At 38.5% G+C, this 25321-nt stretch overlaps 1 protein-coding gene across 1 annotated transcript in view; it reads right to left on the bottom strand.

Annotated features, from left to right (window-relative positions):
• Positions 1-8930: 8930 nt before the first annotated feature.
• LOC138814268 (vomeronasal type-2 receptor 116-like) overlaps positions 8931-25321 on the bottom strand; it is a 30608-nt gene continuing 14217 nt past the window's right edge. The window contains exons 5-9 of the mRNA XM_070003273.1: positions 24243-24531; positions 22358-23161; positions 20909-21136; positions 19693-19816; positions 8931-9853 (exon numbers count right to left, since the gene is read on the bottom strand). Coding sequence (XP_069859374.1) covers positions 8931-9853; positions 19693-19816; positions 20909-21136; positions 22358-23161; positions 24243-24531 — 2368 coding nt within the window. The remainder of the gene's footprint in view (positions 9854-19692; positions 19817-20908; positions 21137-22357; positions 23162-24242; positions 24532-25321) is intronic.

Below are 25321 nucleotides of genomic sequence, written 5' to 3'. Positions count from 1 at the left end.
CATTCATCTACTGAGGGGCATCTGGGTTGGTTCCATATCTTAGCTATGGTAAATAATGCGGCACTAAACATAGTGGTGCTGGTAGCTTTAGTGTGGTCTTGTTTGTATACATTTGGGTAAATGCCCAAAAGTGGGATTGCTGGATCATAGGGGAGATCTATGTGAAGTCTTTTGAGGAACCTACATACTGCTTTCCGAAGTGGTTGAACAAGTTTACATTCCCACCAACAATGAAGTAAGGTTCCTTTCTGTCCACATCCCCTCCAGCATCTGTTGCTGTTAGAGTTCTTGATTTTTGCTGTTCTAACTGGAGTGAGGTGATATCTCAATGTTGTTTTGATTTGCATTTCTTTTATGGCTAGGGATGTTGAACATTTCTTCATGTTTCTAGTGGCCATCCTTCTTTCTTCTTCAGAGAAGCTTCTCTTTAAGTCTTTCGCCCACTTATTTATTGTGAAGTTGTTTCTTTGAGGATTTGTTGTTGGGGGAGTTAATTTTTTGAGTTCCAAGTATATTTTAGATATGAGACCCTTGTCCGTTGTATGGCTAGTAAAGATCTTCTCCCAATCCGTGGGTTTTCTATTGATCTTGGTAGCTATGTCATTTGCCCTGCAGAATCTCTTCAACCTTATGCAATCCCATTTGTCCAACCTTTCTTTTATTTGTTGTGTTTCTGGGTCTCTATTCAGAAAATTTCGGCCTGAGCCAAGGAGACCTAGGGTTTCTCCTATTCCATCCTGTAATGTTTTCAGAGTGTCTACTTTGACTTCAAGGTCTTTGATCCACTTGGAGTTGATTCTGGTGCAGGGTGATATATAAGGATCTAGCTTTAGTTTTCTACATGTAGTTAACCAATTTTGCCAGCACCATTTACTGAAGAGGCTGTCTTTCTTCCATTCTATTGTTTTAGCTTCCTTATCGAAGATTAGATGGCTATAGGTCTGTAGGTTCATTTCTGGGTTTTCAATTCTATTCCATTGGTCCTGAGGTCTGTTCTTGTGCCAATACCAAGCTGTTTTGATTACTATAGCTTTATAGTAGAGTTTGAAATTTGGTATTGATATTCCTCCAGCAGTGTTCTTTCCGTTGAGAAGTGTTTTTACTATTCGGGGTCCTTTATTGTTCCATATGAATTTTTGGATTGCCTTTTCTATTTCCTTGAAGAATGAGGGTGGAATTTTGATAGGTATTGCATTGAATTTGTACATAGCCTTGGGAAGTATTGCCATTTTCACGATGTTAATCTTTCCAATCCAGGAGCATGGGAGGTTTTGCCATTTTTTAAGTTCTGTGTTGATTTCCTTTTTCAAGGTTTTAAAGTTTTCATCATTGAGGTCCTTCACTTCTTTAGTTAAGTTAATGCCTAGGTATTTTATTTTTTGTGGGGCTATTACAAATGGAGTTGCTTTCCTAATTTCAGCCACACTTTTCTCATTGTTGGCATACAGGAAAGCCATTGATCTTGGGGGGTTAATTTTATAACCTGCTACTTTGCCAAAGTTTTGAATCAGCTTGAGTACTTTGGGAGTGGATTCTATGGGATTCTTTAAATACAAGATCATGTCATCTGCAAAGAGGGAGAGTTTTATTTCTTCTTTCCCTATTTGGATCCCCTTTATGTCAGCATCTTGTCTTATTGCTGTAGCTAGGCATTCTAATACTAGATTGAAGAGAAGTGGAGAGAATGGGCATCCTTGTCTTGTTCCTGAGTTAAGAGGAAATGGCTTTAGTGTTTCACCATTGAGTATAATGCTGGCTGTAGGTTTGTCATATACAGCCTTTATTGTATTGAGGAATGTTCCATAGATTCCTAATTTTTCCAAAAACTTCATCATAAAGGGGTGTTGGATCTTGTCGAATGCTTTTTCTGCGTGTATTGAGATAACCATGTGGTTCTTATTCTTGCTCCTGTTGATGTGATGAATAATATTAATTGATTTGCGTATATTGAACCAGCTTTGCATCCCTGAAATGAATCCTGTTTGATCGTGGTGTATGATTTTTTGGATGAATTGTTGAAGTCAATTCGCCAAAATTTTGTTGAGAAGTTTTGCATCAATGTTCCTCAAAGAAATGGGTCTATAGTTCTCTTTCTTTGATGAGTCCCTACCTGGTTTTGGGATGAGGGTTATGATGGCTTCATAGAATGTGTTCGGTAGTGAGCTTTCTCTTTCAATTTCATTGAAGCGTTGGAGGAGAATTGGTGTGAGCTCTGCTTTGAAGGCCTTGTAAAATTCTGCTGTAAAACCATCTGGTCCTGGACTTTTCTTAGCTGGGAGGTCTCTTATTGCTGTTTCTATTTCAATGCTTGATATGGGCCTGTTAAGATAGTTTAACTCATCTTGGTTTGGTTTTGGCATGTCAATATTTGCTAGGAAGAGGTCCATTTCTGTCAAGTTGTCGAACTTATTAGCATAAAGTTTTGAGAAGTATTCCCTTATAATGTTCTGAATCTTGGTTGTTTCTGTGGTGATGTTTCCATTCTCATCTCTGAGTTTATTAATTTGGGTGTGTTCTCTTCTTTTTCGGATAAGATTTGCTAAGGGTCTGTCAATTTTGTTAAGTTTTTCAAAGAACCAACTCTTTGTTTTGTTGATTCTTTCTATAGTTTTTTTGGATTCTAATTCATTTAATTCTGATTTAATTTTGATTATTTCTTTCCGTCTATTGGATTGGGGTTTATCTTGCTGCTCTTTTTCAAGGAGGTTTAGATGTGTCATTAAATTGCTAGTTTCAGATCTCTCCAATTTGTTGATGTAGGAGCTCAGAGCTATAAACTTGCCTCTGAGTACTGCTTTTGCTGTGTCCCAGAGGAGCTGGTAATTTGTGTGTTCATTTTTGTTGAATAGCATGAACATTTTAATTTCCTTTCTAATCTCTTCCATGATCCACTCATGATTCAGCAGTGTGTTGTTTAGCCTTCATGTGATACCGGACTTTCTTTGGTGGCTTTTGGTGTTGAGCTCTAATTTTATTCCCTTGTGGTCAGAGAGAATGCAGGGTATAACTTCAATGTTTCTGAATTTAGACAAGTTTGCTTTGTGGCCTAGAATGTGGTCTATTTTAGAAAACGTTCCATGTGCTGCTGAGAAGAACGTGTATTCTGATGCTGCTGGGTGAAATGTCGGTAAATGTCTGTTAAGTCTAGTTGATCTATGCAGCTGTTTAGATCTGCGGTTTCTCTGTTGAGTTTTTGCTGAATTGATCTGTCTAGTGGGGAGAGTGGTGTGCTACAATCCCCAACAATTAATGTCTTTGGATCTATATGGGATTTGAGGGAAAGTAGTGTTTCTTTGATAAATTTGGTTGCTCCATTGTTTGGCGAATAGATATTTAGAATTGTAATATCCTCCTGAAGGAGAGATCCTTTAATTAGTATGTAGCGACCTTCTTTATCTCTTCTCACGATTTTTAATTTGAATTCTATTTTATCTGATATTAGGATTGCAACTCCCGCCTGTTTATGAGGGCCGTTTGCTTGGTAGATTTTGTTGCAGCCTTTAACATTGAAAATGTGTTTGTTTTTACGGGCAAGATGTGACTCCTGCAGGCAGCTGATAGAAGGGTCTTGTTTTTTAATCCAACTAGACAGTGTGTGTCGCTTAATTGGAGAGTTCAGTCCGTTAACGTTAAGAGATAGGACTGAGAGGTATTTGGGAGTTCCTGCCATGTTATCCACCTTCTTGGGGGCTGCAAAAACTGGGTTCTTCCTATGGTTCTTGGATTCTCAGTTTGGGTGCAGTTTGTGGGCCTTTATTGTGGTCTTGTTGGTTTTCTATGTGTAGGACATCTTTAAGAATCTTTTGTAGGGCTGGTTTGTTGGAGATATATTGTTTCAATTTTTCTTTGCTATGGAAGGTTTTTATTTGGCCTTCAGTTATGAAGGAGAGTTTAGCTGGGTACAGTATTCTTGGTTGATAGTTGTTTGTTTTTAGGGCATGGCATACATCATTCCAGGCTCTTCTTGCTTTGATTGTCTCTGCTGAGAAATCTGAGGTGATTCTAATTGGTTTCCCTTTATAGGTGATTAATCTTTTCTCCCTGACAGCTTTAAGGATCTTTTCCTTGTTCTGAGTTGATCCTGTGTGGATTATAATGTGACAGTGGGATGCCTGTTCTGGTCTGGTCTATTTGGGGTTCTAAAGGCTTCTTGTATCTGAATAGGCCTATCTTTTTGCATGTTTGGGAAGTTCTCTGCTAGGATCCTTTTAAACAAGTTTCCTAGACCATTAACTTCTGTTTCTAGGTGCTCCTCTACACCCATTATCCTTAAGTTAGGCCTTCTGATGGTGTCTTCCAGGTGTTGGATAGATCTATCATATTTCTTGGACTTGTCTTGGATGGTTGTATGTTCTTTCTCTATAATATCTAGGCTGTCTTCAATCCCTGAGATTCGATCTTCTGCATGGTCTAACCTGCTGTCAAGACTCTCTACTTTGTTTTTAATCTCTTTTCCTTCTTATTGGTCAGCTTTGATGGCTTCAAGTTCTTTGTTGAAGCTCTGTTTTAGGTCTTGTATGAATCTCTTTACTTCCTTAATTTGGTGTTCAGTGTTTGTCCTCAAATCAATTAGTTGATTGGATATGGTTTCTTTGGACTCCAATTCCTTCTGTTGGGTTCCATTCAGCATTCCCTTTGTGGTCTCCCTGACTTCCGTCAGCTCTTTGTTAATGGATTCTATGGATGCCTTTAGTGATCTTTGTGTGTTCTCTACCTGGTCTCTCAATTCCTGTATTACTCTTTGTTTAGCTTCCTCACGTTCGTGGGATTCCTGCAGTTCTCTTTGAGTGTTCTCTGCCTGCTCACGCCATTCCTCCCTTTTTCTTTGAGTATTCTCAAGTTGTTCACCCAAATCCTGTATCAGTTTTTGAGTAGCTTCCTCACGCTTATGATATTCCTGTATAAACTTCTGGGATGCCTCCTCTCTCTCCGTATCACGCTCATAGAGAGTCCTTTGTAAGTTGTCAAACTTCTCATTTATCATGTTTGCCACCAGTGTTTGTAGAGCTATTTGGGAACTCTCCTCTGGATTGTTCATTATCTGATCTGACCCCTGACTATTAAGATTCGGAATTGAGATACCCGAATTTGCCATTTTTCTTGTGTTTTTCCGGCTTACTCTGCCCATTTGAGATGAAGATAGTACCAGCTTTGTGCTAGAACACTATCTTAATGCAACCATCAACCGAAGTTTGCATTTGTACAGTCAATAGTCTACAGATACAATCTAGTTCAACAGATACATCTATTTAACATCAAACAACTATATTTTAAAGGACTTCGAACCGCAGAAAAGAATTTGGAAAACCAGAAATTATTAGGATTAGGGAGAGATGTGGGTGAAAAATAGGAATAGATTTGTGTGGGGAGGCACAGGGAGAGTGAACTATGTCCTAATCACAATGTAGGAAATGGGTTGGGTAGGATGCAAGTAGAGAGAGAGAGAAAAAGAAGAGAGGCATAGGGCAATGAAAATAGACCAGAAAAAAAATAGAAACCTAAAAATTAATGTTATTGTAGAGATTAAAAGACCATCTATTTAGAGAGGAATGTGAATATGTTGTGAGAAAGGGAGGGACATAGAAGAGATATGAAAAACTTTAAGGATGGGAAAGGGAGAAGAAAAGATCAGAAGTTCAGTAGAGCTAGACAAAAAACAAAAAGATAATTATGAAAGAAAGAAAAAGAGAAAGAAGATAAGAAAAGAAAGGAAAACGCTCATTTACATATTCCTAAAATGAAAATTATAAGAGGAGAAAAAAAAGTTACTGGAAATCAATTATTTTTTCAGAAGAGGCAAAAATTAAAGATTAATAAAAGTTTTAAAAGAGAAAAAAAATTTATACATATATAAGGTAACAAAAAACAAAAAACAAACAAAAATAAGAAAAGAAGAAGAAAAAAAAGTCCTTTGATTTTTTTTGGGGGGGGGAAAGGGTGGGAAGAATCCTGTATCTCCCTTTTGTCTGTAACCAGCCTTTTGTTGGAATCTCTGGTCAGCTTGAGGTCCTGTGGCTTGATTGGTTTCTTAAGTTGGTTTGTTGGAAGAGGCAGAAAAATGCTCTGCTTTACCCAAGATTTTGAAATCCCCATCCCTGGTTAATTTTCTAGGAGGTTGATCTGCTTTGAGAATCACAAAAGGGGGGGATGCAGTGGTGAGGCTAGGTTCTGGGTAGATTTGAGGCCTTTCAACAATCAGTAGCTTTTTCCTGGGGCTGTTTTGTGCAAAAAAAAAAATGTCCCAGAGCCCAGCCTGGAGCCGTTCTCAGGGATTCTGTTTTTCAATTGATTGTTGAGGCTGCTAGAGGGAAGGGCAGCCTCTGGCTCTGGTTACCCACTGAGGGAAGCCACTCCAATGGCTGGCGCCTGAGCTGGGTGACTTTTCCCTGGATGGAGCCGAGTCTGGCAGGTCACTTTGCCATTAAGTTCTTGTGACCTGCTAACTGACTCGTTTTATTCCAAGGCCTGAGTTGGAGCTAGCAGCTCCTCCGAGCTTTGTCCGTATCCAAGATGGAGATCACCGGTGCTGGGGGGGGAGGGGTGGCCTTCCCTCCTCTGCTCCCTGAGAAGGAGTGAGGACGTCGGGCTTCTACTCACGCCGAGTCTTGGATCCTGGGTCATCTCTGGTCTGCAAGCTGCAGGATGAAGATGTCCGCTCTTTGTTGGTTCTTGCTGGTGTTGAGTAGAATCCGCTCGCCCGCTGCGTCTGGCTCCTTTGTCCCGGACTCTCTGTGTGAGCGCTCAGGTATGGTCCCTGGCTGTGGTCTCCCATGCTTGCTACTCTGCCGCCACCGCCGCGGCGGCTGCTGGCGAGCACTCAGGTGTTTCTTTTTGGTTTGGCTTCCCTCTCTTGTCTAACTCTCTGTCCTGTGGTGGCACACTTGGTGTGATTCTCTGGCTTAGGACTGTTCACTGGAACTCTAAAACTGCTTTCTATGTGAGAGCTTGTTCAGATTACAGCTTCTCCTCTGCCATCTTCCCGGAACTCCTCCGAGTACATTTCTTATCAAGAATTGTTGCCTCCTCCTTTGTTTACTCAATAATATAAACTCATCCCAATTTATGAAATTCCTAACACAAAAAAGGAAGTCGAAAAAACTGAATAGAAACTGATGAGTATTATTATTTATTTATTTATTTATTTATTTGGGGTCCGGTCGTGCATGGGGCCTGAAATTGGGCCTTGGCACTATCCCTCATCTCTTCAGCTCAAGGTTAGCGCTCTACCACTTGAGCCATCATGCCACTTCTGGTTTTTTCTTTTTGCTTATATGGTGCTGAGGAATCGAACCCAGGGTCTCAGGCATGCAAGGCAAGCACTTTACCATTGAGCCACCTTCTCAGCCCTGATGAGTATTTTTATATATCTAATTAACATACTGAAGAAGTTGGAAATTATTACATTTTCATTTGTTAAACAGTATGCCCTCAAGCAAAACGATTCACATAATTTTTCCCAAATATTGTTATATTTTCAAAAAATTAATTTATAGAAAACTAGAGTCAGTTATACAGTCATTTCTTTATGAGAAATGTAACTGTGAGAAGAGGTTGGCCATCAGTTGGAGCAGGAAAGTCTATGTGGTCAGGAATGTCAATGAGAGACCAAAAGAGCTAGAAATGGAGCTGTGGCTCAAGTGGTAACACAGACATGACTGAAAAAGGTAAGGCACAGTATAGTTCAAGCATGAAAAATTTAATTAATTTAATGAATTTAATTAATGTAAGAAGAAACTTGTAATGAACACTAGAAGAGATGAGAAATGAGTACAATTGTTTCTATATGACTTGAATATGGGATTCTGTAGAAATAGTATAGAATCTACTAAGTCAACCTATTTGAAAGAATAAGTCATGCTTTCCTTATCAAATTGAGAGTTTTGAAATGTTCATATTTCAGCCAGGCACTGCTGGCTTATGCCTGTAACCCTAACTACTCAGGAGGCTGAGATCTGAGGATTTTGGTTCAAAACAAGCCTGGGCAATAAAGTCTGTGGGACTCTTATATCCAACTAACCACCAGAAACCTGGAAATCGTGCTGTGGTTCAATGGTAGATTGCTCATCTTGAGCTGAAGAGCTCACGGAGAGCACACAGTCCCAGAGTTCAAGCCCCACAACCAACAAGAAAATTAAAAATTATTCATCTTTCAACAGATTGTAAGAAGTGCTACATTAAAAGAAATAATCATATATATTCATTATTTAAAATTTTATGTATTAAATGAGTAAAAATTCATTAATGAACAACAAATTAAAAAGTATATCTAGACATGGAGAGCAAGCTATGACGCATTACAGAATTTAATCTTAGAAGAGTCAAAAGATCTTCTACATTATAATTTAAAGTAAAGAATATTTTTGTAGCTTATCCAAGTCATTCCTAATGCCATATGAGGAAAGCAGCATGAGAGGGAGGACTGCTGAGAGAGAAGGAGATGGAGAATGGCAAAAAGAAGACAGACAAAGACACATCAAGAAAGGTGCCACCAAAGAGACTCAGCATACTTGCAAAAGGTGAATGTGTGAATAGAAATACAGAAGTAGTGACCAAAACAATCTCTAAGGATGATATTTAAAGAGGAAAATTTGTCAAGAGTAAAATACTAATGAAACATATTAGAGGACTCTCTATCATGGTGGTATGCAGAGAGGAAGCTAATATATTTAAAAATTTAGAAAAGTGATTTCGAAAATCATCAGTGAAAAAGACCCTAGAAGAGGGTATGACAGAATAATGTTTAGATTGAATAGGAGGAAGCAAAAATATAGCAGAAAAACTCCACTTTAAATGGTGAATACTTGTGACTACGACGACTAGAAAATGCACAATAGATCCTTATTATCGAAGTAAAAATTTCATAATACTAAGCATTACAAGAAGAAAAATATTACTGTAAAAAAGTTAGTAATCAAAATGTGAGTATAGTCTTAAGAATGTTTGTTTCTCCTACTAAGTTTTTTATCACTGAAACCATGCAGAGAATTTTTATTTGGCACTAACAAGATGTTGTAACACTTTGGGGCAAATATGCAGCCTAGGAGTCCTGCACCAGAGGCCAAGATGGAGAAGACCTCCACAGCCACCATGACCTTCCCCGTGGCACTGTGGTAGACAGGCAGGAAGGTGACCCACACACTGCAAAACACCAGCATGCTGAAGGTCAGGAACTTGGCTTCATTGAAGGTGTCAGGCAGGTTCCTGGCCAGAAAAGCCACAGTGAAGCTGGCCAGGGCCAGAGAACCCAGGTATCCCAGGACACAGTAGAAGGCAGTGACGGAGCCCTTGTTGCACAGGATGATGATATGGCCATGTTCAGATTGTGCATCTGTGTCCACAAAGGGAGGATAGGTCCCCAACCAGAGTCCACAGAGGGTCACCTGGATCAGAGCGCAGATGGGAATGATGAGGTTTGGAGCCCCTGATACCAGCAGCCACCTCATCTTTCTCCCTGGGGAAGTGGCCTTGAAGGCCAGGACCACAGTCACTGTTTTAGCCGGCACTGTGGAAACAGCTACAGTGAACACTACTCCAAATGTAACCTGTTGCAAGATGCAGGTGACTGTGTTGGGATGGCCCAGAAAGAGCAAGGAACAGAGGAAACAGAAGATGAGGGAGATGAGCAAGATGTAGCTGAGAGTCCGGTTATTGGCCTTGACAATGGCAGTGTCTTGGTGTTTCACAAATATCCCAAGCACAGCAACAGTTAGCATAGAGAAGCAGATAGCCATGCAGGCCAGAGCCATGCCCAAGGGATCTCCAAAAGCCAGGAAACTTGCATCTCTCAGGAGGCACTGATTTCTCTGTGTGTTGACATACTGATGAGCTGCACATTTCACACACTGGCCCATATCTGGTGGGAAGGGTAAGCTACCATTAGTTCTTGTTGTGAATGTCTTTTACTTCAAAGAATTTAGGAAATTTTTCACTTAGAAGTTATCCTAACCTGTAAGCATTTACAATAAAAGTATTTTTTTCTTTTCTAAACCTTGACCTGTTCCCATTATCATCTAGTTCTTTATTCAGGCTTTTACAGAAAAATTTGACTTGTTCCTTCAGTGATTATCACATATATTAACATCATGACAGTTGGGGTATTCTAATATCCTGACAATTTTCTGCACTTTTCCTCACTCTGATGAACTGAACTGTGCCCTATTTTCCAATCCTACTGAAAATTGTAATTGTACATGTCACAATTTCCTGCATGACACTGTAAAACAATTTCATTCCTGTGGCACACACTTGAATTCATCTAATTATGTTCATCTTGCCTATTTATCTGTGAAACAGTTGGAACAGAGAAAACCGTCTTGGAAACTCTATAGTAATGCTCACTTCTTCAACTGAATCTGCCTTTCTGCACGCTTGTCCTGTGCCAAGAAGAGTTGTGGGCACTGAAAAATAGCAATATGCATGAATCATCTTTTCTGTGTGGACAAAAATGTAACTTAAAACAATCACTGTGGAATCTGTAGGAAGATGGCAGAGGAGAACCTGGAAGCTAATCCAGCTCTTGCATAGAAAGCAGTTTTAGTGTTCTAGTGAACAGTCCTAGGGTAGAAAATCACACCAAGTGTGCCATCACACTACAGAGAGTTTGGCCAGAGAAGAAAAATCCTGGTTGCTTGGTCAAGGAGCACTTGCCAATTTCCCTGGTGGTGGCCATCATATCAACAGAGAGAGCCCGAGACAAAGGCACCAGACATGGTGTATGAGTGGATTCTACCCATAAGGAGCCAGAATCTTCATCCTGCTGATCACAGAACATAGATGGCCCAGAAACCAAGAGGCTGATATGAATACCTCCAAGACATCTTTACTCCTTCTCAAGGAGCAGCAGTGGAAGGTAGCCCCTCCACCAACACTGGAGAAGAACCCCATCTTTCATACTGACAAATGCCTGTCCCAAGCAACTAGCTCCAACTCAGGTCTTGGAAGAAAACAATAGGAGCCATTCAACAGGTCACAGGAACCTGATCCAACATGCCAGGCTCAGCTCCACCCAGTGGAAAGTTGCCTTTCCCAGGCTGAGGGAGCTCTGCCACCAGAAGAATGACTTTCTTCACTGGGTAAAGAAAGGCAGAGGTTGTCCCTTCCCACTGCAGCCTAGACAGGACCCAGCAGCAGGAGGGATAAAAGACAAACAATTGAAACTCAGTAAACATAAATCCTGAGAATGGCTCCAGGCTGGGCAATGTGCTTGTCTCCAGAGCTAGCCACTCAAGGAAAAGCTACTGATTGCTGACAGGCCTCAACCCTACCCAGAACTTTGCCTCATCACAGCAACTCCAAGCTAGAAGAAACAGCCATCTGACTCTTTTGTGATACACAGCAGATGTCCCTCCGACTGAACTAGCCTGGGAGGAGGATCACAAAGTTCTGGGTAAGGTAGACCTTTTTTCTGCCTGCTCAAACAAAGTGACTTAAGAAAACAATCAAGAAACAGGAAAACCAAACACCACAAGCAAACCAGAGACTCCACCATGAGACTGGTTACAGACAGATTGGATATACAAATCTTCCCCCTAGTACCCAAAAAAATCAAAGAACTCTTTTTCTACATATTTTTTAATAAAAAAGTTTCTCTTTTTTTCCTTCATAATTTTTATTTTAGGGTGCGTGTATGTGTTTGTGTGTGTTCATGTTTTAAATCTCTTTTAACCTTTTGGTCCTTTTATTTTATTCTTTATTTTTGCCTGACTTAATTGCTGTTCTGCTCATCCACAGATATATACCCGTCGTCGATTATTAGACTTTATCCTTCATTTTCAACATACTTAATTCAGAAATTGATTACTTAATTCACAACATCTTAGTCTTAACTTCTTTAAAGTAGTATTATTTGGTTATACCCATATAGTTTTTAAGTATTCCATTATTAAATTTTTTATTTTTTATTCCTTTCCTTTTTCCTTTTTCTTTTTCCTTCTCTCATTCTATCCTTTTCTACTATCAGTATTATTTGTTTATACTTACATAGTTTTTAAGAGTTTCATTTCTAAAATTTAAACTTCTGTTTTTTCAATTTTTTCTGGTTTATTTCTCTCTTTATTCAATCTATTCTACCCATTTCCTCTCTGAGATTAGTATTGGGTTAAGTTCAATCTTTCCTTTTACCTCTCCACTACATAGTAATGTCTCTCCTTGAGGAGGATATTGCGATCCTTAAATATCTATTCACCAAACAACAGAGCACCCAAATGTATCCAAGAAACACTACTTCCCTTGAAATCTCACATAAATCCAAAGACATTAATTTTTGGAGACTTTAACACACCACTATCCCCACTAGACAGATCAACTCGGCAAAAACTCAACAGAGATTCTGCAGATCTAAACAACTGCATAGATGAAATAGATTTAACAGACATCTACCTAATATTTCACCCAGAAGCATCAGAATACATGTTTTTCTCAGCAGCACATGGAACATTTTCCAAAATAGACCGCATTTTAGGTCACAAAGCAAACTTTTCCAAATTCAGAAACATTGTACTTATGCCCCCCATTCTCTCAGACCACAAAAGGAACAAAATTAGAAGTCAACACCAAAAGCAACCAAAGAAAGTCCTGTAGCTCATGGAGATTGAAAGCATGAGAAAGGAAATTCAAATGTTCATGATATCCAAGAAAAATGAACACAGAAATTACCATCTCCTCTGGGACACAGCAAAGGCAGTACTCAGAGGCAAATTTAGAGCTCTTGGTTCCTATAGCAACAAACTGGAAATATCTAAAACCAACCATTTAATGAGACATCTGAATCTCTTTGAAAATGAGCAGCAAGCTAAACCCCAATCCAGTAGACAGAAAGAAATGAATAAAATAAAATGAGAATTAAATTAATTAGAATCCAAAAAAAAACCATAGAAAGAATCAACAAAAAGAAGAGACCACACCCTAATAAACAAACTCAGAGTTGAGAATGGAAACTTCATAGCAGAACCAACTAAGATTCAGAATATTATAAGCAAATACTTTTCAATCCTTTATGCTAATAAGTTTGAGAATGTGGAAGAAATGGACTATTTCCTTGCAAATATCAAGATGCTGAAACTTAACCAAGATGAATTGAACCAACTTAACAGACCCGTATCAAGCCTTGAAACACAAAAAGCAATAAGAGGCCTCCCATCTAAGAAAAGCTCAGGATGGATTTACAGCTGAATTGTACAAGAGCTTAAAAGCAGAAGTCACACCAATACTCCTCCAATTCGTCAATGAAACTGAAATTGAAATTTCACTACCGAATTCTATGAAGCCATCTTAACCCTCATCCCCAAACCAGGCAAGGACTCATCAAAGAAAGAGAACTATAGACCCATTTCTTGGATGAATATTGATGCAAAACTTCTCAACAAAATTTTGGCCAGTCAACTTCAACAATTCATCCAAAAAATCATACACCATGATCAAACAGGATTCATTTCAGGGATGCAAAGCTGGTTCAATATACGCAAATCAATTAATATTATTCATCACATCAACAGGAGCAAGAATAAGAACCACATGGTTATCTCAATAGATGCAGAAAAAGCATATGACAAGATCCAACACCCCTTTATGGTGAAGGTTCTGGAAAAATTAGGAATCCATGGAACATTCCTCAATATAATAAAGGCTGTATATGACAAACCTACAGCCAGCATTATACTCAATGGTGAAAAACTAAAGCCATTTCCTCTTAACTCAGGAACAAGACAAGGATGCCCACTCTCTCGACTTCTCTTCAATCTAGTATTAGAATGCCTAGCTACAGCAATAAGACAAGATGTAGACATAAAGGGGATCCAAATAGGGAAAGAAGAAATAAAACTCTCCCTCTTTGCAGATGACATGATCTTGTATTTAAAGAATCCCATAGACTCCACTCCCAAATTACTCAAGCTGATTCAAAACTTTGGCAAAGTAGCAGGTTATAAAATTAACCCCCAAAAATCAATGGCTTTTCTATATGCCAACAATGAGAAAAGTGTGGCTGAAATTAGGAAAGCAACTCCATTTGTAATAGCCCCACAAAAAATAAAATACCTAGGAATTAACTTAACCAAAGAAGTGAAGGACCTCTATAATGAAAACTTTAAAATCTTGAAAAAGGAAATCAACACAGAACTTAAAAAATGGCAAAACCTCCCATGCTCCTGGATTGGCAAGATTAACATCGTGAAAATGGCAATACTTCCCAAGGCTATCTACAAATTCAACGCGATACCTATCAAAATTCCACCCTCATTCTTCAAGGAAATAGAGGAGGCAATCCAAAAATTCATATGGAACAATAAAAGACCCCGAATAGCAAAAACGCTCCTCAACGGAAAGAACACTGCTGGAGGAATTTCAATACCAAATTTCAAACTCTACTATAAAGCCATAGTAATCAAAACAGCTTGGTATTGGCATAAGAACAGACCTCAGGATCAATGGAATAGAATTGAAAACCCAGAAATGAACCTACAGACCTATAGCCACCTAATCTTCGATAAGGAAGCTAAAACAATAGAATGGAAGAAAGACAGCCTCTTCAGTAAATGGTGCTGGCAAAATTGGTTAACTACATGTAGAAAACTAAAGCTAGATCCTTATATATCACCCTGCACCAGAATCAACTCCAAATGGATCAAAGACCTTGAACTCAAAGCAGACACTCTGAAAACATTACAGGATGGAATAGGAGAAACCCTAGGTCTCCTTGGCTCAGGTCGAAATTTTCTGAATAGAGACCCGGAAGCACAACAAATCAAAGAAAGGTTGGACAAATGGGATTGCATAAGATTGCAGAGCTTCTGCAGGGCAAATGACATAGCTGGCAAGATCAATAGAAAACCCACCGATTGGGAGAAGATCTTTACTAGCCATACAACGGACAAGGGTCTCATATCTAAAATATACTTGGAACTCAAAAAATTAAACCACCCAACAACAAATCCTCAAAGAAACAACTGCCCAATAAATAAGTGGGCGAAAGACTTAAAGAGAAGCTTCTCTGAAGAAGAAAGAAGGATGGCCACTAGAAACATGAAGAAATGTTCAACATCCCTAGCCATAAAAGAAATGCAAATCAAAACAACATTGAGATATCACCTCACTCCAGTTAGAACAGCAAAAATCAAGAACTCTAATAACAACAGATGCTGGAGGGGATGTGGACAGAAAGGAACCTTACTTCATTGTTGGTGGGAATGTAAACTTGTTCAACCACTTCGGAAAGCAGTATGGAGGTTCCTCAAAAGACTTCACATAGATCTCCCCTATGATCCAGCAATCCCACTTTTGGGCATTTACCCAAATGTTTACAAACAAGACCACACTAAAGCTACCAGCACAACTATGTTTATTGCAGCATTATTTACCATATCTAAGATATGGAACCAACCCAGATGCCCCTCAGTAGATGAATGGATCAAGAAAATGTGGTATATATACACAATGGAATTCTATGCCTCCATCAGAAAGAATGACATTTCCCCATTTGTTAGGAAATGGAAAGGTTTGGAAAAAATTATATTAAGTGAAGTAAGCCAGGCCCAAAGAAGCATAGGTCCCATGGTTTCCCTTATTTGCAATATCTAGTATAGGTATGAGTCAAGCGGAAAAGGTCAGATAATGTGATGTTAGGAAAATGAACCCTTAAATATGTATTTTAATGTTTTTGTTTCTTTCATGCATGTATTTCTAATGCATTTATAAGATTATTTCTTTGTTGCTTTGTATGTCCCTCCCCCACAGTGTAACCCCCGTTTTCACTATATTTGATGTCAGTATAACATGTGGAGTAGATGGGGACAAACAAGTCGTTTAAGGATTCAGGTGGACCTGTTGCAACAATGAGAAGTACAAAATGTCATGTCAAAACCAGCTTTACAATGCCGGTGTGGGGGGGGGAGGGGGGTATAATTGGGTGGGGGGAGGGGGGTAAAATTGGGTGGGGGGAGGGGGGAGGCGGGGAAGGGAAGTGAAGGGTAAACAAAGGAGGAGGCTGCAATGCTTGGTAAGAAATGTATGCATTATCCTGCCCATGTAATTGTAGCCCCTTGTACAGTATGTTCTCAAATAAAATAAAATACAATTTAAAAAAAAAAAAGATGCTGAAACTAAAACAAGTTGAGTTAAACCAACTTAACATATCAAGCCTTGAAACACAAAAAGCAATAAGAGGCCTCCCATCTAAGAAAAGCTCAGGACCGGATGGATTTACACCTGAATTGTACAAGGGCTTAAAAGCGGAACTCACCCCAATACTCCTCCAACTCGTCAATGAAACTGAAATTGAAATTTCACTACCGAATTCTATGAAGCCATCTTAACCCTCATCCCCAAACCAGGCAAGGACTCATTAAAGAAAGAGAACTATAGACCCATTTCTTTGATGAATATTGATGCAAAACTTCTTAACAAAATTTTGGCCAGTCAACTTCAACAATTCATCCAAAAAATCATACATCACGATCAAACAGGATTCATGTCAAGGATGCAAAACTGGTTCAATATACACAAATCTATTAATATGATTCATCAAATCAACAGAAGCAAGGATAAGAACCACATGGTTATCTCAATAGATGCAGAAAAAGCATTTGAGAAGATCCAACACCCCTTTATGATGAAGGCTCTGGAAAAACTAGGAATTCATGGAACATTCCTTAATACAATAAAGGCCGTATATGACAAGCCTACAGCCAGTATTATACTTAATGGCAAAAAACTGAAGCCATTTCTTCTAAACTCACAAATGAGAAAAGGATGTCCAATTTCTTCACTTCTCTTCAATTTAGTATTAGAATGCCTAGCTATAGCAATAAGACAAGATACAAACATAAAAGGGGTCCAAACAGGAAAAGATCAAGTAAAACTCTCCCTCTTTACAGATGACATGATATTGTATTTAAAGAATCCCATAGACTCCACTCCCAAATTACTCTACCTGATGTGAAACTTTGGCAAAGTAGTGGGGTATAAAATTAACAGTCAAAAATTAATGGCTTTTCTGTATGACAACAATGAGAAGAGGGCACCTGAAATCAGGAAAGCAACTCCTTTTGTAGTAGCTCACAAAAAATAAAATACCTAAGAATTAACAACTAAAGTGAAGGACCTCTATGATGAAAACTTTAAAAACCTGAAAAAGGAAATCAAAGCAGAACTTAGGAAGAGGAAAAATCTCCCATGCTCCTGGATTGGAAGGATCAAAATCATGAAAATGGCAATAATTCCCAAGGGTATCTACAAATTCAATGTGATACCTATCAATATTCTAACCTCATTCTTCAAGGAAATAAAGAAGCGATCTAAAAATTCATATGGAACAATAAAAGACCCTGAATAGCAAAAACAACCTTTTATAGAAAGAACAATGCTGGAGGAATATCAATGGCAAATTTCAAACTCTACTACAAAGCCAGAGTAATCAAAATAGCTTGGTACTGGCACGAAAACAGACCTCAGGACCAATGGAATAGAATTGAAATTCCAGAAATGAACCCACAGACATAGAGCTAAATATTTTTCAATAACAGGACTAAAAATAGAATGGAAGAAAGACAGCCTCTTCAGTAAATGGTGGTGGCAGAATTAGTTAATCACCTGTAGAAAACTTAAGCTAGATCTTTATATTATCACCCTGAACCAGAATCAACTCCAAATGGATCAACGACCTCGGAGGCAAAGCAGACTCCATGAAAACATTAGGGGAAGGAATAGGAGAAACCCTAGTTATCCTTGGCATAGGCTGAAAGTTTTCTAATAGAGCCCCAGAAACACAACAAATCAAAAAAAGTTTGGATAAATGGGATTGCATGAAGCTGCAGAACTTCTGTATGGCAAGGCACATAGCTAACAAGACCAATAGAAAGTCCATAGCCTGGGATAAGATCTTCACTAGCTATACAATGGACAAGGGTCTCATATCTAAAATTTAGTTGGAATTCAAAAAAAGAAATCCCCCAACAACAAATCTCAAAGAAACAACTGTCCAATAAGTTGGCTAAAGACTTAAAGAGAAACTTCTCTGAGGAGGAAATAAGAATGGCCAATAGACACATGAATGGCTCAACCTATATAGCCAAAAAAGAAATGCAAATCAAAACAACATTGAGATTGCAGCTCACTCCTGTTAGAATAATCAGCGGGGCGATGGTGGCTCACGCCTGTAATCCTAGCTACTCAGGAGGCTGAGATGTGAGGATCATGGTTCAAAGCCAGCCCGGGCAGGAAAGTCCGTGAGACTCTTATCTTCAATAAACCACTAGAAAACCAAAAGTGGTGTCGTGGCTGAAGCAGTAGAGTGCTCGCCTTGAGCCAAAGAGTGCATGGACAGCGTCCAAGCCTATGGTTCAAGCACCAAGACCGACCAAAAAAAAAAAAAAAAAAAAGAATGGCTATAATCAAGAACTCTAACAACTATAGATGCTGGAGGGGATGTGGCCAGACTGGAACCCTACTTCTCTGTTGGTTGGGGTGCAAACTCGTTCAATCACTCTGGAAAACAGTGTGGAGGTTCCTCAAAAGACTCCACATAGACCTCCCTGTTTCTCAGCAATCCCACTTTTTGGCATGTACCCAAATGATCACAAACAAGACCATACCAAAGCTAACAGCACAACTATGTTTATTGCAGAATTATTTACTATAGCTAAGATATGGAACCAACTCAGATGCTCCTCAATAGATGAATGGATCAAGAAAATGTGATACACACACACACACACACACACACACACACACACACACATACACACACACACACACTGGAATTCTATGCCTCCATCAGAAAGAATGCCATTGCCCCATCTGTTAGAAAATGGAAAGACTTGGGAAAAATTATATTAAGTTTAGTAAATCAGGCCCAAAGAAACATGGGTCCCATGATTTACCTTATTTGCAGTAACTTATATGTCTGGGACAAGCAGAAAGATGATTATGTACATATGACCAAATAAGATCATGTTAAGTGAAATGAACCCCAAGATAGGGACACACGTGGTTTGTTTTTTCTTGCTATTGTTTCTAACCTAGTTATAACTACCATGTGATTTTTTTCTTTGTATGTTCCTCCTCCACGGTATAACCCCTCATTTCACAGTATTTGATGTTGGTGCCCTACATATTGTATATAACTTTCTCTAAATTGGGGAGAGGAGGTGAAAAACATAATGCTTAAATAGGGATTCAGGTTGACCCATTGTAACAATGAGATGTAGAATACATTATGTTGAAAAATGAACTTCACAATTTAGGTGGCGGTGTGGGGGGCAGTGTAGTTGTGGAGGTGGGTGGGTAGGATAGTAGGGTAAAAACAAAGGTGGAGGCAACTATGCTTGATAGGAAATGTAGTCATTACCTTGCTCATATAACTGTATCCCTTCTGTACAGTATTTTTACAATAAAAACAGTATCAACATAAAAAAGATCACTCTCCTTAATAAAACTTACATTTAATGTATTTCAGTTCACCTTTGTCCAATGATTCATGATAAGAGGCATTCTTGCAAATAACTTTGCCTGCAGTATATCAAAAATATTACTAATATGTAATTCAAAACAATGATGCATTATATTTCACTAGCAATACCACCATACCAGAGAAAAGACAAATCGGCTGGGAAACCCTAATATACAACTTTTGCATTGAGTTTGTTTGACTGAGGAAAACTAGAGCGAAATGAAGAATTCCTAACTATGACATGGACTTACCTGTCCCATTAGTGATCTCATTCTGTTGGCAAGGGTTACAAGAAAAGCAACAGGCAGCCTTTCCCTCCTGAGGAGATTTCCTGAATCCTGGAACACAACTCTCACTGCAGACAGAGTGAGGAGTCTGACGAAAGTCAGAGGTGTGTCAGTAACTGTTTAGACTCATACCCCACACTCCAAAAGTCCATTCTTTTTTTTTAAAAAAATCAGATTATTAAGGATTATGTTTCTATGTGGGTAAATGTAGTCAATTATTTGAATTCTGTTATAGATTCTAAATGCCATTATTCTCAAAGGCTTATGAGATGCAAACTTGATTAGTAGCCTGTTGAACTAGTGAAAAGTATGGGAAACTCATTGTGAGAAAGTAATTCCCTGTGGAGAGCCTAATAAACTGGCTTGAGTTCATGTCATTATGTGTTGTCCCCTCCTCATGTGTAAAATGGAGATGAGCCTGGAGAAAAACCTCCTTTTTTATAGTTTTGTGAACCCCAGAATCATCTTTCTCTTGGTTTTCTAGTGACCATGAAGTGAGACTCTTTTCCCAGGCATCTTCAATGATTCCTCTTCCCAAAGATGCCTATGTAGCAGGTCTACTTTCTATTGAATGAAAACACCGCAGAATAAACCATTCATCTAAATACAGTGATTCATCAGGTACTTTATCACCGTGTGAGAAACTTACTAAATATATATTATTTATTTTTATGAAGGTATTCAAAATCAACATTTAGGAAAACATTAAAAATTTTTTTGATGGTAGTCAGACCTGGGGCTTGAACTCAAGGTCTAAGCAGTGGCCTTGAGCATTTTTGCTCAAGTTTAGCACTCTACTACTTGAATTACAGCTCCACTTCTGGATTTTTGGTGGTTAATTGGCGATAAGAGTCTCACAGATGTTCATGTGTGGGCTAATTTTAAATTGTGATATTCAGATCTCAGCTATCTGAATAATTAAGTTACAGGTGAAAGTTGATGATAGTCAGACAGGTGTAAAGTAGAATGATGACTTTTACTTACATAGGTGTCCTTAAAATCATTATGATTTTAGTGATATGGGGGAGGGCAGGAATAGTGGGAGAAAAACTAGGGAAAGGGAAACAATGCTCGATAAGAATTTTACTCATTGCCTTAGTCATGTGACTGTAACCCCTCTATATAGCATCTTTAGAATAATATGAAATTTAAAAAATCATTATGATTAGAGCCAACCCACCTCTGTAGTTCCTATGGCCCAATCTACCATATCTTCAGATAAAGACAGTTGATTACCATGGAGAGCATATGGAGAAAATTTTCCTACTTTCACCTCCAGTTGAAGACCTTCTGGAAAATTCCAAATGTTCAGAATGTCATACTCTGGCTCCAATTTCCTTTTCTCATCCAAAGTCACTTGTTCTCCAGCAGGGTTGTAAAATTGGATGTTTTTCAGAAAAGGGTGCAGCTAAAAGAGATACATCATTTTCTGGTGAAGTATAGCCGAGTTAAGACAGAAAACCTGAAGTAAGAAAAACTCCTGATTGCCTTCAAGCTCTCAATCCAAGCATAGCATAGCCAACTAATGAAGTATAGCAGAAGAAATTCTATGGAGGAATGAAATAATCTCTCTGAATCCTGATCTGTCAGAAAACGATCAGAAGGCTTTTTGTTTAAATAAGAGAAACCAATTCCAAACAAACAGCCAGGAATGAGATAATACTCAGTTGCTTAGCTACAGTTTTTACCAACTATCATTTTTTTAATGAATGCCTATACTTGGAGTTTGCTAAACTTTTAATATGGAAGTTGAATGAAACTAGATCACATATGAAAAATATGGATAATTCTGTTGAACAGATGATCCTTTGCTATTACTCAAGAAACTCATAGAAAGAAGCTGAATTTACAGTTTTCAAAACATTAACTATGAGCATGTTGAGGTTATTTGTAATGAAACCAACTCATAAGCCAAGATCTGGTGGCTCATGCCTATAATTTTAGGTACTGAGGAGCATGAGATCTGAAGATCATGGTTGGAAACCATCCCAGGCAGAAAAGCCCATAAGACTCTTAAAAAACTACTCAATAAAAGCTGGAAGTGGTGGCATGGCTCAAGTGGCAGAGCACTAGGTATGAGTACAAAGTGATCTTGGAACAGCATCCAGTCCCTGATGTCAAGCCCTAGGAGCAGCAAAAATCAAATGAATACAAAAAACCAACAAAAGAAAAAATGCATTATAAAAATATGAATTATATTTAATTTTGTTACTGACCTCTTTATTTGTAAGAAAATTTGCACATATATCTAGAGTATCTCTAAGACATGTAAACAAAAATAATTTCCTGGTGTAGCACTGGTGGCTCATGCTTATAATCCTAGCTACTTAGGAGGCTGAGATCTGAGGATCGTGGTTCAAAGCCAGCCCAGGTGGGAAGTCTGTGTGACTCTTATCTCCAATAAACCACCAGAAAACTGAGAATTGTGCTTTGGCTCAAGTGGTAGAGAGCTAGCCTTGAGCTGAAGAGCTGAGGGACAGCGCCCAGGCCCAGAGTTCAAGCCCCATGATAGATAAAAAAGTAATTTCCTGGGTTTTGGAAAAACAATCCAAATATTTAATTTCATCCAGTACATTCTCCAGGAAGTGCTTTTGCTCATGATGTGTGCCAACCAGTAAAGAGAAAGTACCTGTACAGGGGAATGCACTGTCCCTTTTCTATTTCCCATTGTTTGAACTTCTGTTTGATGAAGAAGCATCTCATGGAGAGCCTGGGCCACAGCATACACAGCATTATATATATTGTAACTATCTCTAGACATGGTAATGTCAAAAATGTGCCTAGGCAACCAATCCAAGGAGGCATCACGAGGACAACTGTCCCATGTTACACAGTCAGAGTCAGCATCTGAGCAATTATAAGAGAGAAACCACAGCTTTGCAAGGAAAAAGTCTTCTGGGTATTTGGAAGGGTGAACTGCTTTGACAAAATCTGTGAATCCAGAAACATCTGCATGATGGTGTGAGAAAATAAGAGGTACATGGAATGAGCCTAGCATGAAATATCTCCTCGTTTTTAAATCCCACTGTGAGTTCATGATACAAACTTTGCCTTTTATTAAAAATTGCTCAACAAATAGCATTAAATCTAGCAGTGATTCATTATCACCATAAATGATGAGGACATTGGCTGAAGATTTATTTATCTCGTTATAAACGGCCATAATTCTGATTATATGTTCAGTGCCTTTGCTTGATATTGGTAGCTCATAGGCTACACAAACTCTATTCTTGGCCATTTCTTTTTTAAGCTCAGGAAGCATCCACAAGCCATTCTCATCTTGTGAAGTGAACAGTCCAACCCAGCTCCAGGTGAAGTGGAGCAGTAATGACACCATGGCAGTGGCTATTGATGTGTCCTTTGGGGCCACCTGATAGAGAGCAGGAAACTTGTGATGGTCACTCAGGGAATGATCAAAAGGCCCAAATGTAAGCTAAACGGAAAGAAAATTGGATGCTCCATGAATGAGAAGATTGCCATGCATCATAATCACAGTCTTGAAATATGTTAAGAAGCACTTGAAGTAGGTGAAAGCTAGGGTTTTGGTTTAATTTTTGAAAGAAATATTTGAATTATTTAATAGTTGTATAACCTATCCAATTACTTATAAAATGTCTCTTAATCTTTGTCACTATTTCTATCAACTTCTCCCATCTATATCAACCCTAACCATACCTTGAGTTTTCTTTTCTATTTTCAAATATGTACATTGAATACTGTCTTGTTTTCCTTTCCAATCCATTCCCTATTCTCTACCTTTTCCCCTTAACATTTACCCTCCTCGCAGAAGATATGCTTCATCTTTCTGGAATTCCAGAAATTTTACCATGGTGTTCCACCTTTATGTATACCATACTTTAGTTGGATTGATCATGTATATATATAAATGGCTATGTATGTGTCCTAAATATTTTAATATGGCATGCTCACATTTTAGATCTAACTTTTACATATGAGATAAAACATTTCCACTTCTCATTCTGAGCCAGAATTGTCACACTCAACGTAATATCTTGTGTGTGTGTGTGTGTGTGTGTGTGTGTGTGTGTGTGTATGTGTGTGTGTGTGTATGTGTTTATGTGCTTGTGTTTGTGTGAATGTGAAGGCTAGTACAGGGGCACAAACTCAAGGTGTCAGACACTTGCTTGGCTTTTTATTTCAAGGCTTGCACTTCACTGTTTGAGCCACACATTCACATCTTGCTTTTTGCTGGTTAATTGGAAATGTTTCCTGAGTAGCTAAGATTTCAGGTACAAATCACCAGTACTCTGCTCATCATATCTTCACACCACAAGGAAATTATTGGTAAGACTTGAAATAATAAATAATGCATTGGTTAGTCTAATTCTTCTATTTTCCCAAACAGAAGGAATATACATATCCCACTAGCTTGGAGTACTTACTTTTGATACTATAAAACTTGATAGGCACATAAATTCAGGTTCTTCCTATCATTATCTTCTAACACCGAAAATGCCACCAATTAGACATTTTTGTATCCCTCCAACCCTCACCTGTGGAAATCTGTAGAGTTGTAGCAATGTCCCAATGAGGGCAGATGTTATTCCTAATGGTCCTGTTAGTACTGCTCTAGACCTGTTTTCTCTCTGACAAGAGTAGTTTGGAATCTTGTACTTCCCAAAAAGCCAAATGAAGGGATTCTTAAATATTCTCCAAGTTCCAAATTGGACATCATAGACATCAAATCCCAGAGTCAAGTTATGTAAGAGTTCAGGGTTTTTGTTGATCTCCTCAATAGCAAAAGCCAAGGCCAAAACAAACTGATAGTTCTTGAAGACAAACCTGCATAATGAACATAGAAATTGTGGAGCATTTCAAGACTTACGACTTTGCTGCCTTGAATGCTTGCTTCTTTGCTAATGAATATGTTAAAACATTATCTTCATTTGGGATGGAATAGGAATGTAGTGTTTTATGGTTGTATACAGAATCAGGTAATGACATGAAGAGAGTATGTCATGAATGTGATTCAGAAACGAATTTAAGTTGAAAAGAGCATGCTTTTTCCTCACTATCATATGCACCACAACAAAAAGCTGTTGCCTGTTAAACATGGATTAGGCTTTCGTGATCATCAAATATTCCATTTCCTTTATCATAGTAAAACTAGTTCTATCTGTGTGAAAAATAAATCTTGTTTTTAAGCACCCAATTTATGTTTTGTAGCTGGCCAGGCTAACTAACCAATGTTTACTTTAAGAGCAACTTTCAGAAGCAAAGTCTTATTTGTGAAAGTTTCTATACCAAGTTGTGTTCACAAACCCAACATATTGAACAGCTCTTCCAGCAATACCATTCAGAAGAAGAGCTCAAGTATCAGGTGAGGGAATTTCTAAAAACAACTGCCCAATAAATAAGTGGGCTAAAGACTTAAAGAGAAACTTCTCTGAAGAAGAAAGAAGGATGGCCAATAGACACATGAAGAAATGCTCAAAATCCCTAGCCATAAAAGAAATGCAAATCAAAACAACATTGAGATAGCACCTCACTCCAGTTACAATTGCACAAATCAAGAACTCTAACAACAGATGCTGGAGGGAATGTGGACAGAAGGGAACCTTACTTCATTGTT

This window comes from Dipodomys merriami, unplaced genomic scaffold (assembly GCF_024711535.1).
Source record: "Dipodomys merriami isolate MVZ:Mamm:240054 unplaced genomic scaffold, mDipMer1.0.p SCAF_6, whole genome shotgun sequence".
Taxonomy (NCBI): Eukaryota; Metazoa; Chordata; class Mammalia; order Rodentia; family Heteromyidae; genus Dipodomys; species Dipodomys merriami.
Note: the sequence above shows the minus strand (reverse complement) of the source record. Positions and strands in the feature narration are given on the sequence as shown.